Source organism: Lutra lutra, chromosome 5 (assembly GCF_902655055.1).
Source record: "Lutra lutra chromosome 5, mLutLut1.2, whole genome shotgun sequence".
Taxonomy (NCBI): Eukaryota; Metazoa; Chordata; class Mammalia; order Carnivora; family Mustelidae; genus Lutra; species Lutra lutra.
Window position 1 is genome coordinate 91,384,448 of NC_062282.1, and position 19,558 is coordinate 91,404,005.

Genomic DNA, 19,558 nt, shown 5'->3' on the forward strand with positions numbered 1-19,558 from the left:
CCCAACCCCTTGCTCCCTTCTCCTGTATCCATTCCAGGTGCACCCCAAACCCTAACACTAATTTCCTTTCATATCCAGCCCCACACACCCAGGCCTGCCTCACTCCAAATCTTGTAAGTTTGTTACAATCCTTCCATTACTGACTTCATATTACACTTAACTACAGCTCACTCCATGAGGGAAAAGAAAGAGCCACTCTGAGGAACAGGTGGAGTGATTATTGCTTAACTCCAGCCCTGTAAAAAGTGAACGCCTCACTTACTAACCTTTGAACTTCTTTCTCAATGAATACTAGGCATTGTGCTGGGTATGGGGGACACAGATAAAAGCAAATTCTTTCCCAGCCTTATCTTCCACCACTCCCTGTGCAACCACACCAAACAAGTTTTTACATCCTCCAAGCTTACTTATGATGACTGCTCTTAGATACAATTCCCTCCACCTAGACTTCCTTGCCTGGCCAACACCCACTGATGCATCAAGACTAAACCCAAGTGTCACCTCTGGAGCAAAGTATTCTCTGACTTAGACAGCAGAGCTGATTCCTGAGTCCTCCTACAGCACACCGTAATCATAACATCCGTGACAATGAATTTGGATTTATCTGTCTTCCTAACTAAACTGGAAGTCTTTGAAGCATGGACCAGGCATCCAAAGAGTTTAGCACTATGCTTGGCAAAATAGGAGGGGCTCTTTGATACCTGAGAAGGGAAAAGGAGACAAAAAGAGGAGGACAGCCAGAAGCAGCATACCTGAGAATCTAATTAGCAGGAATCTTAACAGCACTAAGAAGAAGCCAGAATGTATTAATCAAGTGAAAAGCTGACCAGGCACAGGGTACTTAAAAATGCTGAGACAGACTTTGCTTTCTGACACTCCCAAATAACACCTGTCCGGCTTCTTCCACTCCTAAATTATAAGCTTATCAAATCCAGAGAGTAGTACGCCCCCACCTTTCCACAGCTTTCACAAGGCTACTCTCACAGCCTGCATCTCCAGCCAAGTTCCCACTCTTCTCAGGACTTGTGGCATAGGGTTAATTGAGAAAATCTGTTTGACACCTAGGTGATCTTTATCATTTTGTTTCCAAATCAACAGTATTTAAGAACCATTCTGGTTCAATCTACCTTCTCTGGCCAAAAAAGCTTTCCCTTCTTCTCAGGGGAGCATTCAATGAACAATGTTCCCTGAATTTTCTGGATTCCCAACTGATGATCCTCCATTCCCTATTAAGGATAGTCACGAGGCATCATGAATTCAAAGGAATGAAAGTTGGTTAAGGATTAAAGTAAAAAAAAAACTTATAAAAGAAAACATAGGCAGCAATCTCTTGGATATCAGCCACAGCAACGTATTTATGGATATGTCTCCTCAGGCAAGGGAAACAAAAGCAAAAAATAAACTATTGAGACTACATCAGACTAAAAAGCTTTTGCACAATGAAGAAAACCATCAAGAGAACCATCATCAATACTTTCAGTGAGTGGCCTTTTTCATATATATCAAATGATACACCTGATAAGGGCTTAATATCCAAAATAGATAAAGAACTCCTACAAATCAAAAGGAAAACAAATAATACAATTAAAAATGGGCAGAGGACCTGAATAGACATTTTCCCAAAGAAGACATACTGGTGGCCAAAAGATATAGCAAGATGCTCAACATCCCTCATTATCAGGGAAATGCAGATCAAAACTATGATACCACTCCAACAAATCAGAATGGCTAGAATCAAACAGACAAGAAATAACAAGTGTTGGGAAGAATGTAGAGAAAAGGGAACCCTCATGCAGTGTTGCTAGGAATGCAAGCTGATGCAGCCACTGTGGAAATCAGTATGAAGGTATCTTAAATTAAAAATAGAATTACCATGCGACCCAGTAATTTCACTTCAGGATATTCACCTGAAGAAAACAAAAACACTAATTTGAAAAGCCATATGCACCCCTATGTTTATAGCAGCATTATTTATAATAGCCAAGATACGGAAGCAATGTGAGTCTCCATCAATTGACGAATGAATGTAGAAGATGTGAGGTAGCTAGCTAGCTAGCTAGACAGACAGAATGGAATACTACCAGCCATTAAAAAAAATGCAATCTTGTCATTTGCAAAAAAAATATAGATGGATCTAGAGGATACTAATGCTAAGTAAAATAAATCAGACAAAGAAAGACAAATACCATATGATTTCATGTATATATGGAATCATCTAAAAACAAAACAAATGAACAACAACAAAAATAGACTCATAAATACAAAGAACAAACCAGTGCTTGCTAGAGGGGAGAGATATGGATGAAATACATAAAAGAAATTAAGAGGCACACAATTCTAGTTATAAAATAAATAAATCATGATGTTAAAAAGTACAGCATGTGGAATTTAATGAATAAAATTGTAATAACTTTGTATGGCGACAGATGGTAACTATACTAATTGTGGTAAGGATTTTGTAATATATATAACTGTTGAATCACTGTGCAATTCACCTGAAACTTCGTAACAATACATCATAATATTATGTAACATTATATCACTTCGATTAAAAATAAATTAACAAAATTAAAGTCTATCCACACCCCAATATTTAAAAAATTGCACCAAATTTATCCCCATGACTTTCTGACCTAAAACTTCTGCAGCCAGGCCAGTCTCCTCTCTGTTCCCAGCACAGTCCACTTACACATTTCTGATGGAGAGCCTCTGTCTTGGTATTCTTGTTATCTGAAATATCCTCTCCCTTCCCGTCCCCTCACTTTATCCAGATCCTACCACATTCTCAGGACCTAGGTTGAAATCTTCTACCTCCTACGCCATTAGGTCTCAAAACATTCCAGTCTACACCAAGTGGGTCACCAACACATTTCCTGCACCAGTCAGGCAGACAAATAATCATGGTATGGTCTGGAATAATGGAGGGGAAAGGTGGAAGGTGTGGCAACTGCAGTCAATTTGCTCGATCTGAAGACCTTCGTGTTCACAATTTTTTTTTAAGATTTTATTTATTTATTTGAGAGAGAGAGAGAGAATGAGAGAGAGAGAGCATGAGTGGAGAAAGGTCAGCGGGAGAAGCAGACTCCCTGTCGAGCAGGGAGTCCAATGTGGGACTCGATCCCGGGACTCCAGGATCATGACCTGAGCGGAAGGCAGTCACTCAACCAACTGAGCCACCCAGGCGCCCCGGGGTTCACAATTTTTTAAGACACTGTGTTAGAGCTATTAATATTAGGCGCCTCTGAGGAAAGGAAAGCTGGAGGAGAGAGGGGGAAAGGGAGATTTTCATTGCATATACTCTTCTATATTTTGTAAATTTTAAAATATAATTTTCACAAAATACCCAAAAGTGAAAAATAAAAATGAGATGGGAAAAAACTTTAGTGACTAAAAACACTACGCCATTCAAACAAAACGGATGCATCAAGCAAAGGACTTTCAGTTTAGCACCTTAGTTTATTATTTGTTCCAGTTCGTTTGGGTTACTTAATTAAAAAACACCTTGGTCCTGCTACTTGTCTTTTCATGTATGTATACTCTACCTCTCAAGAGAATCCCAAATTAGGGAAGAAAAGAATTACATTATATTTCTTTTTTATCTCCTTCACTGCCTTAGATCGACAAACACATGCGATAAGTACTCAGTATTCGGAATCATAAATGTTTAGAATTTTAAAAGTCCTTAAAGATCTAGGCCACCCTTTCACTTTATAAATGAAAAACTGATGCCTATGAACACTAAGAAACATATCCAATTATCACAGGACAAGCTCCCAGGATGTGATGAAAAGAATAAAAACAAAAGAAAAACAAAATATCTCTGACACTCTCTCTCTCTCTCTCTCTCTCTCTCTCTCTCTGAGTTTACTATAAAAATAAGGATGCCCACTAGAGGGAGCCAATAGTCCATGAACTTGAAAGTGAGGGTCCTAAAACTGTTCCTTCAAAAGGTTAATGAAAAACTTTTCCCAGGGCCACAGAATGTGACTTAAGAGCCACATACCCAAACAATGTAAATTCAGATTTCTTTTGCCAGAGGTACAGAGACTTTCAAATCTCCAGCACTTAAAAAAAAAAAAAAAATGTTTTTAGCATATAGTAATATTGATCTTTTTTTTTTTTTTTTGGTACAGAAGTCTATCAGTTTTAACACACATATTCATCTGTATAACCACCACAATCAGGAAACAGAACAGTTCCATTATTACCCAAACCTCCTCCTCTGACTTTATAGTCACCCCAACCTACCCACCCACCACCCACACCTGCGCACACTGTGGCATTCTATTGTATTGATATAAAAATGTTTAGGGGCGCCTGGGTGGCTCAGTGGGTTAAGGCCTCTGCCTTCGGCTCGGGTCATGATCCCGGGGTCCTGGGATCGAGCCCCGCATCGGGCTCTCTGCTCAGCGGGGAACCTGCTTCCCTTCCTCTCTCTGCCTGCTTCTCTGCCTACTTGTGATCTCTGTCTGTCAAATAAATAAAATCTTTAAAAAAAAAAAAAAATGTTTATCCGTTCACCCATGGAAGGACATCTAGTTTGTCTTCAGTGGCTGGCAATCCATATTAATACGGCTGCTATCAGTATTCATGTACAAGCTTTTTGAGTCAAAACAGATTTTCATTTTTCCAGGGTAAATGCTGAGGGGGAGCACTGAGTCATATGTAAGTATATTCTCAACTCTAAAAGAAAATTATAAACTTGCTACCAAAATGACAACCAATCCAAGCTTCCTGCCTGCAACAGATGAAATTTCCGGTTGCTCTATATCCTCTCTAGCTCTTGATATTGTCAGTATTTTTATTTTAGCCATTCCAATAGACACAAGCCAGCATGTTATCATGGTTTTAATTTGCATTCCCCTACTGCTAATCTTATTAAACGTCTTTTCAAGTGAGTATTCTATTCATTTTTTAATTGGGCTGTTTGTATTCTTACTGTTGTTTTGTGAGTTCTTTACACATTCTTGAGAGCAGTCCACTGTCTTATATGTGGTTTGCAAATATTCTCTCCCTATCTGTACCTTTTCTTCTCATCCTCTTAATAATGTCTTTCACATAGCGAAAGCTTTTAATTTTGATGAAGTTCAATTTATCATGTTTTTTCTTTTATGAATCATGCTTTTGGTGTTATGCTAAGAACTCTTTGCCTAACTCTTGAGCATAAAGATTTTTTGCTGTCTTAAAATTTTTACATTCTTGGGGCACCTGGGTGGCTCAGTGGGTTAAAGCCTCTGCCTTTGGATCAGGTCGTGATCTCAGAGTCCTTGGATCAAGCCCCACATCAGGCTCTCTGCTCAGCCGGGAGCCTGCTTCCCCCTCTCTTTCTGCCTGCCTCTCTGCCTACTTGTGATCTCTGTCTGTCAAATAAATGAATAAAATCTTTAAAAAAAAATTTTTTTTACAGTCTTACACTTAAATCTACAATTCACTTTGAATCAACTTTTGCATAAAGTATTGCAGTTTACATTTGAGGTTCACTTTTTTGCACATAGCAGATATATATCCAGTTGTTCTAATACCATCTTTTTCACTTAAATCGCTTTTACACCTTTGTCAAAAACCAAATGGCCATATTTGTGTGGATTTCTGAACTGGCAATTCTGTGCCTCCAGTCTAGGTATCTAGCCCTTCACCAACACCACAGTCTCTATTATTTTGGCTTTACGTAGAAGTCTTAAAACTGGGCAGCATGATTCTTGCTTTTTAAATGAAGAACGTGAAAGTAATGTTATTCAATAGAGCTGACAATATCCACATAACAACTTCTAGTTTCAAATTAAAATCAGTATTTTGGAAATAGGACAGAAAAAAAAGTAAATATGAGGGAAAGGGAAAGAAAAAGTGAAATGAGGAGAAAAAAGTAAGTAGGAACATGACAGAGATACACATAAAGAGGTAGAAACACAGAAAGAAAAAGAAGGAAATAGGAAAAGGGAACAGGAAGAGGTGGGAAAATAAAAAGAAAATGGTTCTCTACATTTTCTACAGGGTAGAAATATCTACCCTGTCCACCTCCCAGGGTTGCCATGAAGATCAAATGAGATGATGGAAGGGAAACTGCTTTATAAACTGAAACTTCTTATACAAATATACATAACTACCTCTCCTCATCAGAGGTACAGGACTAGGAAACTGTTAGACACAGACGACAGAGTATGGCTCAACTATGTAGACCCTTGAGTGAAATCTGTAACATCTTCAGCGGCAGCAAATTCAGAAGTCTTTCCAGACAGTGGCATTAGAAACAGGAACGACAAGGTTTAGTAACTAGCTCTGGGTACCTCTCTGTAACACTCTGACTTAACGGATATTTAGATATTGGGATCTTTAACAAGAAAATTCACTATTTCCTTCTTTTTTCTATACTTATCTCATTGATTCTTGAGAAAAAAATCACGGTTAACAAATATAAATGTAATCACAGAAGAAACATGACACACATTCTTTTAAAACTAGAAATAGGATTGGACATATTCCAAAATAAAAGCTTAGCTCATAATTTCTGTTATAAAATTCTTCAACAGATACTACAACATATACAACATACATGTGTGTATGCGTGCGTGTGCATTTTCTGTCCTTAAAAAATGCTGTAATGGCCTTCGGTATTTCGTGTAGCTTTCTTTAACTTATAGACCCAAGAACCCATCCACCCCCAGCTATATTTATAAGCGCTTAGGCTAATGATGTTTACCTTACTTCCCCTATTTGACAACCACGGCTAATCATTTAATGTATTACCCAGTACTTAAAACATCACTGGAATTCTATAAATATATAAACACATGGTGGCCACACCAAATACTTCTTGTTTATTATTGTGTGTTTACTCATTCAGTCACTAATTTATTTACTAGGTTAAGTCCACCTCGTACTGTGGAAATGGAGGCAATATAGCATACCATAAGACAGGCTTCAGACACAGACATCTCAGTTCAAATCCTGACGAAGAAGAGCTTTTTTTTAATCCAGCCGAGGGACTCTAGAGAAGTTAATAATTTGGCCTTATTAACTTCCTAATCTTTAAAATTAGGAAAATACCCTGTATCAACAGATGTCATGTTAAATAACGATAATGTGGACATGTCAGCACATCATAGGTCCTTGAATACCTTAGTTCCTCATGTGCTAGCAAGAGCGCTCAGCTGGCCATTCCAGCCTCTTTGACACTGCTTAGAAGGGACCCCCATCCATTAGGCTTGATATAAAAGCCCGTTCTGGAATTTCTCCACCTTACTGGCTCTCCATCTATTTTTAAATCTAACCTGCCTCTAGTCCTAATCTCACTCATCTATTTCCATTATAATGTGGCAGCAGTCCTATTCTACTAGGACAGCAGCTGGAAGGAAAGCAGGTAGGGCAGCCTACCCCAGATCTTGCCTGGAGCCCTAGCACGCGGGTGTGAGGATCCTGAGCACCAGTCCCGGAAGCCGCATGCGTCCAACAGCTGCCTCCATGCTCATTAGCTCATTCTCAATCCAAGGCGCATGCTCCTAACAAATGATTTACATATGTACATAGATTTCATCCCAGATTAACCTGAGAAATTGGCAAACATCAGTAGTTAGAATATAAAACTTTCACCCAGGAAACTGGAAAGCTATCAGTTTCCAGGTGGTAAATAATGGAAGAAAATCCTGCTTCCTTTATGATTCACAGTATTACAGAAAGTAAAGGGAAAATCATTAATAGACAAATATAATCTGTCTGTGCACTTGAGGTTTTAAAGGGGGCTTCCTAGTGACATGAAGCATGCCCTGACACTGCTGGAATTCCTAGAGCATGCTCCAATTTCCCTCCCCTGAGGATCCTGAAAACCTGCTGGCACACAATGGATGTTACCCCCATTTAAGGTCACAATAGAACAGACTGGAAGTTACTCATCCAGAAATTTTTTTTGGAAGTGTTCTCGCTAAGTTGTGATGGGGTATAAGCAATTAGTTTCCCAAGAGGAATAATCACTTACAAATTCCCAGTGAAGTAAGGCATGCAGAACGAGGGCTAGCATCTCCACTGCCTACGGCTAACAAACACTGTGGTCTCAGAATAAGCTAAAATCACCCAAGATCCTAACTAAAAGTTGGATGAGCAAGCCAGAAATAACTGCCAAATGGAGAGACAACTAATTGCCCTGATGACAATCTTGATATCTGGAAGCTGAAGATTGCCAACAAAATTCTATAAAGAAGTTCAATGTTAGGGGCGCCTGGGTGGCTCAGTGGGTTAAGCCTCTGATTTTGGCTCAGGTCATGATCTCAGGGTCCTGGGATCGAGCCCCACATCGGGCTCTCTGCTCAGCAGGGAGCCTGTTTACCCCTCTCTCTGCCTGCTCTCTGCCTGCTCTCTGCCTACTTGTGATTTCTCTCTCTGTCAAATAAATAAATAAAATCTTTTAAAAAAGAAGAAGAAGGAGAAGGAGAAGAAGAAGAAGAAGAAGAAGAAGAAGAAGAAGAAGAAGAAGAAGAAGAAGAAGAAGAAAATATAATTCAATGTTAAACATGCAGCAATGTTTAGGGTTAGCCTTGGTGCTGGAGGCCACCCTCACAGTGCTCTGCAACCTCTCCTAGCAGCCAGCCCACAAGGAGCCAAAGAAATGGTTCAGGTAGGAATAGACAGGTTTTCTCTGCTCACCAAGGGTCTCAGTGGTTCTAAACTGCCTCACTAAACGTGTTGTAAGGCATTCTTCATTTTTCTTTTGGAGTAAAAGAAAGCAAATGTTAAGGGTCCATATTCTCCATTTCTTCTTTTAACCCCCACTCAGGTTCTCAGCCCTCTAGGTGGCCTCTGTCAATAACTCAACACTTCCTCTTCTCAGGACATGTGCAGTTTCATTTCTCTTTAATATTCTCCCTGTTCCTGAAACTTAGATAGGTCCCTTCTACCTCCAGCAATAAAACCACCTAGCATGTAGTGAAAAGGAAAGTCCGAGCAGAGACATGCATATTTTCCTTGGATTATCATATCATCACAAAATAGCACTAAAACATGAGCAAAAACATTTGGAGAACAGCAGACATACATTGCCAGGGTTCAACTGAGACAAAGGGAATTCTAGCACAATTCTTCATACATGCCCAAGATCTGCTTAAAGATCAGACCCACGCTGCCACTAACTCCGGGAATACACCCCTTATCACTGCTAGAAAGGTCCATCCCAGAGCTGCTCTTTCATCCTTTCAGATTCTTAAGAAGTGCTGTAACCCTCCTCCCAGATGTGCAGAAGGCACGAACAGATGTCCTTTCTGAAAAGTCACTGCAACTAACCACGCTAGGGGGTACTCTACAGGCCCTGGAACGTTGCAATAGGTTTTATTTTAACAACACACATGGTTCTTCACTCAACAAATCACAAGTGGGAGCAACATTCCACTGGAAAAGAGAGATTATTCCACATGAGGAAGTTTCAAGAGACTGACCAAGTCCAGTCATCCTCCCCGTAGTCCTCCTCTTCAGGGTTTACTTGTCACCCTTACCTGTACAAGTGACGATTGTCTTCAAAATCTTCCTGACCCCATTTTCCCTTGATGTCTTCAATAACATGATTCTTGAGAAATTTTTTCAGCAGCTGAACCGTTTGTTTGCGGGTTACTTCTGGGCCAAAGTTCTGACTGCACCTCAACAGCTCGTGCAGCCAATCCACAGCTTCGGCCGCCGTGAAACAACGTTCATAACTTTTGAAACGACAGCGATGTTTCCGTAAGGGCATCCTAGCACGAAAAAGCTCAACTGTTTCATTCCACTGGGGAAGAAAAGGAGAAAAGCATTTAGTAACCAACTGATTTTTTTTAAAGGTTATTATGTCCCAAATACTTAAGACCGTGAATGCAGTTCTTCCATTCAAGAGACTGCCTTGATGACAGAGACTTGAATTTTTTTTTTTAAAGTAGGCTGAATGGAGGAACAAGGTGGAACTAGAGTCGGACACTTAACCAACTGAGCTACCCAGGCACCCCATGGAATCATATAGATTTTACTTTTCTTCTGGACATCTTATATCAAGATTACATTTTATTTATGTTATTCATCTGTTAATACGTATGATAGTAGTTCATTTTTATTGCTATGCAGTATTCCATTGCATGAATAACCAGCTGAGCCACCCAGGCACCCCACTATTTATCTTTTCTTAAGTTGATGGACATTTGGGTTGTTTTCTTCTTCTAAGAATAGTGCTCCTATGAACATTGTGTTTTTTGACCAACATATATATATGTTCTGTTGGATATATAATTAATGGAAATTGCTGGAGTATGAGGTGTGCATACATTTAACTTTTACAAAGTTTGCCAAACTGTTTTCCATAGTGGTTGTACTGATTTATATTCCCATCAGCAACATATGAGGTTTCCAGTTGTTCTACATTCTCAGCAGCACTTAGTGTTGCCTATCTTTTCATTTTAGCCATTTTGTAGGCATGCAGTAGTTTTGCATTGTGGACTACTTTTGCATTTCATTTCTAATTAATAAAGTTGAACATCTTTGCGTATATTATGGCAAGTTTAAAGATCTTTTCATGTGAAATGCCTGTTTAAGTTATTTTCCTTTTTTTTCCCTGTTGGAGTGTCTGTCTTTTCATTCATGTTTTGAGGGTTTTTTTTTGTTTGTTTGTTTTAGAAATTCTAGTTAAATGTTATCCTACAGTGGCTTGTCTTGTTTCTTGTGTGTTTTTAAGATGTTAAAAAATTATTTAAATCTGGACCAACTTAATTTGGAGGATGGCATATAACAGTGTCAAATGAAGTAGAAAGATTAATACAGGGACGCCTGGGTGGCTCAGTTGGTTAAGCCGCTGCCTTCGGCTCAGGTCATGATCCCAGGGTCCTGGGATCGAGTCCCGCATCGGGCTCCTTGCTCAGCAGGGAGCCTGCTTCTCTCTCTGCCTCTGCCTGCTGCTCCCCCTGCTTGTGTTCTCTCTCTCTCTCTCTGACAAATAAATAAATAAATAAATAAAATCTTAAAAAAAAAAAAAGAAAGATTAATATATATCTAAGGCAAAATGATGTCTGAATTTGGTTACAAGGAAGACAAGATTTAGAATCAGAGTAGAATTCAATTGCATCAAGTTAGAAGGTAGTTAAAGAAAGTAGAAAAAGTGAATGACCAGTTAAGCGTTTGCTTGCTGAATCCTTACTATGTGTTGGGTGCTATGCTCTATGTCTAGGGTGCATGCTTGCACAGACCCAGACTTGGTCCTCTATGCCCCTGGTGTTGTGTGGAAGAATAGTGGACCATTGTTGCAGAGGGGGTTGGGCAGGAGGAGGAATAAAGAGAAACCTGGAAAAAAAGGCCTCATCAGAAGGGAAAAGGAGCCAGAAGGGGGAAAAATAAAAAGAATATGCCAAGATCAGAACTGTAGTTGTTAGAAAAAAGATTTTCTGATTTCAGTGGGAAGGGAGGAGAGAAGTAAAGGGAGGAGAGAAGTTTGTGCAGTGATACACCTGAAAGAGAAGGCTGGGAGGAGGGAGAATGGTTATGAGAGTACGACTGTGAGTTTCCAGGACTTTAAGGAGGGCTGGCAGGAAGCCTAGGGTCTGAAAAAGCTGTTGGTGTAACTATGTAGGAAGGATACCATATGTGAACATTTCATTTAATCTAGGGAAGGCTGATGAAGGGGTGGATGTCTAAGGTTTGTTGTGTTGTTTTTTTTTTTTTAAATAGGAAAATATTTTGCAGAATTTTTAAACATGTTTTGACATCAGGCACTATGTCTCGTACATCTCTCATTTTTTCTCTCCCTATAATGCTTTTCATGTAATAAACAGTACTTAATTGTTGAATGAAGGAAAGTCATATTAAACACAGGACTCCAATAAGTGAATTACACATATTTGGCTCAGTTTTACCCATAGTTTTGATCATTTGTTTCTCATTAAGGTAAGAATCCATTAAGTTCACGTGACGGGACAACTTGGTGGTAATATCTCTAGTACATACTTATTGAATGAATAAAATACATTTTTATAAGTTTTTCTTTTTTTCTTTTGAGTGGGAAGTTTGCAAATAAAAGATTGTCAAGGCTGGGGGCACATGGGTGGCTAATTCAGTTGATCATCCCACTCTCCATTTCAGCTCAGGTCTTTATCTCAGGGTCATGAGTTCAAGCCCTGAGTTAGGCTCCACACTGGTCATGGAGCCTACTTTAAAAAAAAAAAGGAACAAAAAACTATATGGTTCCATTTACATAAAGTCAAAAAGCAGGCAAAACTAATCCATGGTATTAGAAATCATAACAGTGGTTAATTTGTAAGTAGGTCAAAACAAAGAAAGGCAAGGGGTACCTATGGAGTGCTAGGAATGTTACATCTCTTGATCTACGTATCAGTTACACAGGGTGCTCACATGAAAACTTACTGAGTATACTCATTTCATTATACCACCTATACCTATAAACACAAACATAAGTTTTAAACAATCTCCACATATTTTTAATCACTGTCATTTTAATTCTCTGCTGACACCTAGCCTTCCTGTTAGTCTTGATCAAACATGTTGGGAGTGGGGAAGGAAGAGGAGTTAATAAAAAAGATTTTCATTTATTTTATGTTGATTCAATTATCATAATCATTATCAATTAAACTTAATGCATAGTACTTTATTTTTTTAAAAGACTTTATTTATTTATTTGACAGAGAGAGAGATCACAAGTAGGCAGAGAGGCAGGCAGAGAGAGAGGGGGAATCAGGCTCCCTGCTGAGCAGGGAGCCTGATTCGGGGCTCGATTCCAGGACCCTGCGATCATGACCTGAGCTGAAGGCAGAGGCTTTAACCCACTGAGCCACCCAGGCACCCTGCATAGTACTTTATACATTACTTAATAAATGTAATGAAGACCTATATTTCAAACCTATATTTCAAATCGAATCCTATATTTCAAACCAGAAGTAAATATGCCTATTAATTGACTCAAGCTGGCGAGTAGTTCCTCTACTTATTTTAATTACACTATAATGCACATTGTAACAAATTAAATGCAGAAGCATATATAAAAGAGATTGTTCAGTCCATCTCGGATCCTACATACATTAAAAATCCTTTTTAATGTATATTATTTATTACTAGGATTGTTGTTTGCTTTCCTTTTTAAGAAATGTGATCAACTGGGGCACCTGTGTGGCTCAGTGGATTAGGCCTCTGCCTTCGGTTCAGGTCTTTGTCTCAGGGTCCTGGGATAGAGCCCCACATCAGGCTCTCTGCTTAGCAGGGAGCCTGCTTTCCCACCCACCCACCCCCTGCCTGCCTCTCCGCCTACTAATGATTTCTCTCTGTCAAATAAATAAATAAAACCTTTAAAAAAAATGTGATCAATCCTACTGTATACACTCCCCAGTTTGTTTTTGCACTGAACACAAGCATAGATGTCTTTTTGTGTCAATACCTATAGGTCCAGGCCACTCTTATGAATGAATGAATGCCATAATTTACTTAACCATTTTCTAACTGATGGGCATGGATCTGTTTCCACGTTGTTGTTTTAAAATATTACTTTAAAACCCCTGGGGCACCTGGGTGACTCACTGCTTAAGCATCTGACTCTTGATTTCACCTCTGGTCATGAGGGCCCTGAGAGAGAGCCCCACCTCAGATGGGGTGGGCTCTGTGCTCTGCATGGGGTTGGCTTGACCTTGTCCCTCTCTCTCCCCCGCACTTACCCGTCTGTCTCTCTCTCATTCTTTCAAATAAATAAATAACCGAAAGAACCAATGTTTTTATCTGTGAAAGAATGGATTTATAAATTTTATCAGCATATTTAAATCAGATGTAACAATTCACAGTCCTACCAGCAATATAAGAGCATGCTGCCTTATCTGCGGCCATCACTAGATGTTACCATTTTCGTTTCTGCCAATCCATGATCAAGAAATGACGTCTCTATACTTTGTTCGTTCCTATCTTCATCTTAAGTAATTTTCGTTTATTTATCTGAGACCTGACCTTTTTCTATTGGGTTGTCTTCCTCTTTTTCTTAATCAATTTTTTTAAATGTTTAAATCTAGCATTTAAGTCAAAGTGCATAGAAGTCAGGAAAGTTAGTCTATTTTGCTCAGTTCAGTATCTTCACAACTGAAGACAGTCCCTGTCTTATGGTACATGTGTTTAATAAAGGTGCTCTGAATGAATATGTAATATTAATCTTTTTTAAAAATATGAGAATTGTTTTCTCCTGGCTAATCAATTTATACGGTCTCTAGCTATATGAAGGTTTTGTTGTTGATGGTGATGTTAATCAAACAAATATATCTTTATTTTCTTTATAGCTTCAGGATTTCCTGAATCCTGAATCCCCTTCGTTTAGAGGAAGGAAATTAGAGATATCCCCATCCAGTGGTATTAAAAATATTTATCAAAGTTTTCTTTTAATATTTTAAAGGGATTTTTTTTAAATATTTGAATCTCCAACTAGAATTTTTTTATGGCAGGAGGAGAATATCTCTAACTTTATTTTTTTCCAAATGGACAGTCAATTATGTCGCCCTTTTTTCAATGAATTGCAATATTAAGTTACTTTACATAGTATCTTTCTTGATTCTATTCTGAACTCTCCTTTCTTTCCCACTGAGCTATTTATGTCTTTCTATGCAATACTACACCATTGTGATTACAGTCAATTAATACTAAGTTCAAATGTCTGGTAGATCAAAGTTACCTATAGTCTCCTTAATTCTCATACATTTACTCTTCTGAATGACCTTTTCATTCAGTGCATTCTACACACAAGAAAAAAAATTATGTCTGGATTTTTACTGATTCTGTTGATAGCTGGTTTTTATTTCACACTAGAAATTTTTCTAATAAGACATCTTTATCAGGGGCGCCTGGGTGGCTCAGTGGGTTAAAGCCTCTGCCTTCGGCTCAGGTCATGATCCCAGGGTCCTGGGATTGAGCCCCGCATCAGGCTCTCTGCTTGGCAGGGAGCCTGCTTCCCCCTCTCTCTCTGCCTGCTTCTCTGCCTACTTGTGATCTCTGTCTGTGAAATAAATAAATAAAATCTTAAAAAAAAAAAAGACATCTTTATCAAAGCTTGCATCTCTTAAAAAAGTAACTTATAAAATGAGTTTTTAATTTATGTTGACTTTTAATGGCATTTATCATTATGGATTATATTTACTCAATACATGAAACATTTCAGAATTCTAAAACCTAGTGAGACCATGATCTTTAAAAAAATAAAAATAAATTTTAAAAACTAAAAAACCATAATCTCTTTTCCTACTTACTTCTAAAAATAATTATCTTGTTACTCGGCTACTCCATCAAAAAAGAAGAATTATGTTTTCTGTAAAATAACTCAAAATTCTCAGATACACTTGGAAGGAAAATATCCTATATGTCAACAAAGAACAAGACAGAGCTTAAAAATGTGATTTTTTTTCCCATGACATATTACTTGGAGAGAAAATCTTTATAGCAAAGGGAACAAAAGAGATTTGTTCGTGATTTTAAAAACTTCGTATTACTTATTTATCCCTTAAACTAGGGATCTGAAATAAGGACTCATACAACTGTTTTTACTTCACATCATGAGCCAAACTACAAAATACAGCAGTGAGTGTTGAAACATATTTCCTGTTCTTTTCTCCAGGATATTGATTCCATTTCCTTCCTTCTTAGTACCAAAAATATTGTGATAATGGTGCTATCATGCACCTGGCCTCGGAGCGCAGAGACAACCAAACTCTACATCTAGCTGAATTTGCCAAGACTAGCAGGGAGAACCTGATCAAGTCAGTTCACCCCTTTAGGACTCAAGAGGAGGAGGAAACCGGACTAGACAATTGTTCATGTCCATTCTAGTTCTCAGATTCAGTGACAGCTAAAGGTGTTTTAAAGTTTACCACTTGCATCAGATGGTAGTGGTAACTCAGCATTAAGTTCAAAGACTCAGTAGATTAAAGCAGTTTTTATAAAAGCAATTTTCTTTCTCCTCATTATTTCTATTAAAATGATGAACTATAGTTGACCCTTGAACAAGAGAGGTTTGAACTACCTAGGTCCACTTTATATAAAGATCTTTATCAACAAATACAGTACAGTACTGTCAATGTATTTTCTCTTCCTTAGGATTTTCTCTTTTTAAAAGATTTTATTTATTTATTTGAGAGAGAGAGAAAGGAAGAGAGCACAAGCAGAGGGGAGGCACTGGAGGAGAAGCAGACTCCTTTACTGAGCAGGGAGCCCAAGACCCAGGACTCAGTCCCAGCACTCTGGGATCATGACCTAAGCCAAAGGCGGAGACAATCAACTGAGCCAACCAGGCACACTTCCTTATGATTTTCTTAGTAACATTTTCTTTTCTCTAGCTTACTTTATTATAAGAATACAGGATGTAATATATACAACATGCAAAATGTGTTAATTGACTCTTTATGTTATCAGTAAGACTTCCAGGGAACAGCAAGCCATTAGTAGTTAAGTTCTGGGAAGTTATACATGGACTTTCAACTGTGCATGGGTGGGTACTCCTATTAGCCCCACATTGTTCAAGGGTCAACTGTATTTGTATGTGAGTTACAAAAGTGAAAGCTATTTCAATGAAGATGAATAAGTTGCTAATTTAACTTCCATATTCACCATGTAATGAGTTAGAATCAGTCATTTGATTTTTGGCATAAAAATTTACCTCGTCCATAAAATGTTATTTTCAGATAAGACTTTGGTGCTTTAGAAAATGGAGGTGTACATGGTTTGAAAAACTAAAGGGAGTCATGAAAAGAAGAAGTAAAGTCCTGCTCCTTCTATGCCAATGATTTTCCCAAGCCTTTCCTGAAGACTGGGTTGAGGGTGATCTTGGGAGAGGGGGGAAACGATAAGTGGGGAGAGCGAGATGGACTAGAGAGGACTAGTCACAAACTTCGTGATTTATCTGGTAAAAGTTGTAAGGCACAACTGAATTATGCTCCAAGAAACATTTATACATATAATGAGGTTAAATCATCTACAATGATGACAGAGATCACAGATATAAAGCAGGAAAACTCACTTTAAAAACAAAAAAAAATTTGCTACAGTTTTCTGTGCTTCCAAAATCTTGGTTTAAGATCAAAGGTCTCAAATAGAATAAATTTTTTTTTTTTTAATTTTACCTTCTCTAATTTTGGTGTGTGTCCAGGTTCTTCTTTTTTTTTTTTTAATTTTATTTATTTATTTGACAGAGAGAGAGGGAGAGATCACAAGTAGGCAGAGAGGCAGGCAGAGGGAGGAGGAAGCAGGCTCACTGCTGAGTAGAGAGCCCGATGTGGCGCTCGATCCCAGGACCCTGAGATCATGACCTGAGCCGAAGGCAGAGGCTTAACCCACTGAGCCACCCAGGTGCCCCTCAAATAGAATAAATTTGACAAGTGAATGGACTACCTGGGAAGTTCTGGTAAAATTGAAGTGCTTTCATTAATTAGTCACATGATTAAATTTCCTGCTTAATTTGATCAGTCTTAGCTAAACTTGACTTGAATATCACTTCTTAGGAGCTGACAGCTTCTGGAGAACAAAGAACATGTTTCTTTATAAATTCCTTTGATATTATGTTAATATGACTCAGAATGAAGCAGTGCCTTATTACATAGGTACTATACGTCCACGAAAAGTAGTAATTCACACAATTCAGTGAATGAGATTTAAAACAGTTCCAATCATGATGTAACTTTTTTTAGTCTAAAGTAGGAAAGATGAGAACTACCTTCCCCAAGATTCTAAGCTTCTGTTTCCCTTGCATAAGTGCTGTGAATAAATTTGGGGGAGAGGGATGTTCCCCACCCCCCAACAAAGGAGAGTAAAGTTTTTGAAAGTCCCTGATGAAGCACAATCTTTAACTCATCCCTAAACATGGACCTACCAATAGCCCAAATTCCATATGGTTCCAAACCGTAGAAGCAATTGTGAAGCCTAAGTAAATATGAAAACATTAAAAACAAAACAATTGTCCCCTGTCAGCACCATCCACATCTCCTAGAGGCTAGCCCAAAGGAAAATCTAAATTTATATTTGCTGATTTTTTTTAATGAATGAATCATTATATGCATGACTATAGCAGATTGTTGGCAAAGATGAGTGCGGTAACTCCTCCCACCTTGCGCCTATCTTTTCCTGGATATCCGTTAGGTTACACAGAACAATGAAACTAATTCCCAAATTACATGTGGCCATAAGTGTTTTACCACGTATGGTACCACAAGGAGGGTCCCCTCCTCCCAATTACCAGCAGGCTTCCATAGAAAGTCTCCAAACACCTGCAATTGACATTACCAAATTGTCACCACTTATTCCATTATAGTGACCCTTTAAAACGCAAATCACTAAAATCACTTGTTCCAGGTCACAAAGAAATCAACTAAGCATCAGAACCCTGAATACCAAAGTTCTTCTCCCAGGAGAAAAAGCAGCACCCTGGACCTTCAATGTCTGTAAAGGCTCTTTCAGAACATCCGTTTGGGCCACCCGCTGATTTAGGTCGATGCTGACAGAACCAGAAACGCTCCCTGGGAGCCAGAAAAGCGGCCAAGACCCACGTCCGTTCCGGTCACCGTTAGAAAGAACCTCAGGTGTCACCACAAGTGACACTCAGGACGGAGACACGCCCTGCCCGTTCTGTGGCGATGGGTCAGTGTTACAAGGGGTGGAGGGTCCTGAGGTTACCAACTCAGACTTCCTCTCCCCGCCACAGGCGTTCGATTCCAGAGGACAAAGGGGGTGGGGGGTGGGGTCACCCTGGTCTTTCGGGCGCTTTAAATCCGAAGGCGTCACTTACTACCGAAAACCAGGCCAATGTCTCGGGAACAAAGCTGCTCCCACCCATTCCTGTCGAGCTCCTGACCCGGTAGGCCTTTCTTTGAGAATCGTTCAGAAAACGGCCGCCCTGGAGAAAACCGGTCCCGCCTCGGGCCGCGCCAACCTTGCAGAGGCGAGGACTGACAAGCACGCGGCCCACTGCCAGGCCCGGGGACCCTGGGGCCGGTGGCTTCTCCCAGGCCCCGGCACCTCCACTCACCAGCTTGGTGGCTCGGTACGGGCCGGGCCCCACGATGCGGTGTTCCATGGCGGGTACGCAGCAGCTGCGGCGGCGGCGGCGGAGGCCGCGGAGGCCGCCCCAGCGCGGATCCCCGCGAGCTGGCGGCGCCGCAGTTTGAATTGTGAGCCTTTGCGCTGCGGACGCTGATTGGGTGGCGCGGAGGCACGTGACGGGAACTGAGGGGCGGAGACACCCAGACCTTGGGATTCCCGGCACACCCCCTCCCAACCTGGTAGGCGCGGTGACAGAGTTGGCGTCTGCACCCAAACTGCTGCGGCCCTGGGAGCTCTGCTCGCAGAGCGGCCAGGGACAGAGTCGCCTGTCCACCTTTGTCCCGCGCGCGTACACCAGCGTGTGCGCAGACGGTGAGGGGTGCCCCCGCTTCGCCCTGGGGCGAACCTGGCCCGCCGGACTTCCCCAAGGCCCACCCCCAACGCTGTCTCTGCTAGAAGGTCAATGAAAGTGTGTAATTCGTTGATCGGAAACCGTGGACTGGATGAACAAATCCCTGTCCGCCTTTCGTAGGTAGAGTAAACGTGCAGGTGCTGCTAATAG

At 40.0% G+C, this 19,558-nt stretch overlaps 1 protein-coding gene across 1 annotated transcript in view; it reads right to left on the reverse strand.

The window, feature by feature from the left end:
* The window catches only part of DEPDC1B (DEP domain containing 1B), an 87,352-nt gene extending 68,229 nt beyond the window's left edge, over positions 1–19,123 (reverse strand). Inside the window, exons 1-2 of the mRNA XM_047731184.1 lie at positions 18,983–19,123; positions 9,477–9,742 (exon numbers count right to left, since the gene is read on the reverse strand). Coding sequence (XP_047587140.1) covers positions 9,477–9,742; positions 18,983–19,030 — 314 coding nt within the window. The 5' untranslated portion in view covers positions 19,031–19,123. The remainder of the gene's footprint in view (positions 1–9,476; positions 9,743–18,982) is intronic.
* Between the last annotated feature and the right edge of the window lie 435 nt (positions 19,124–19,558).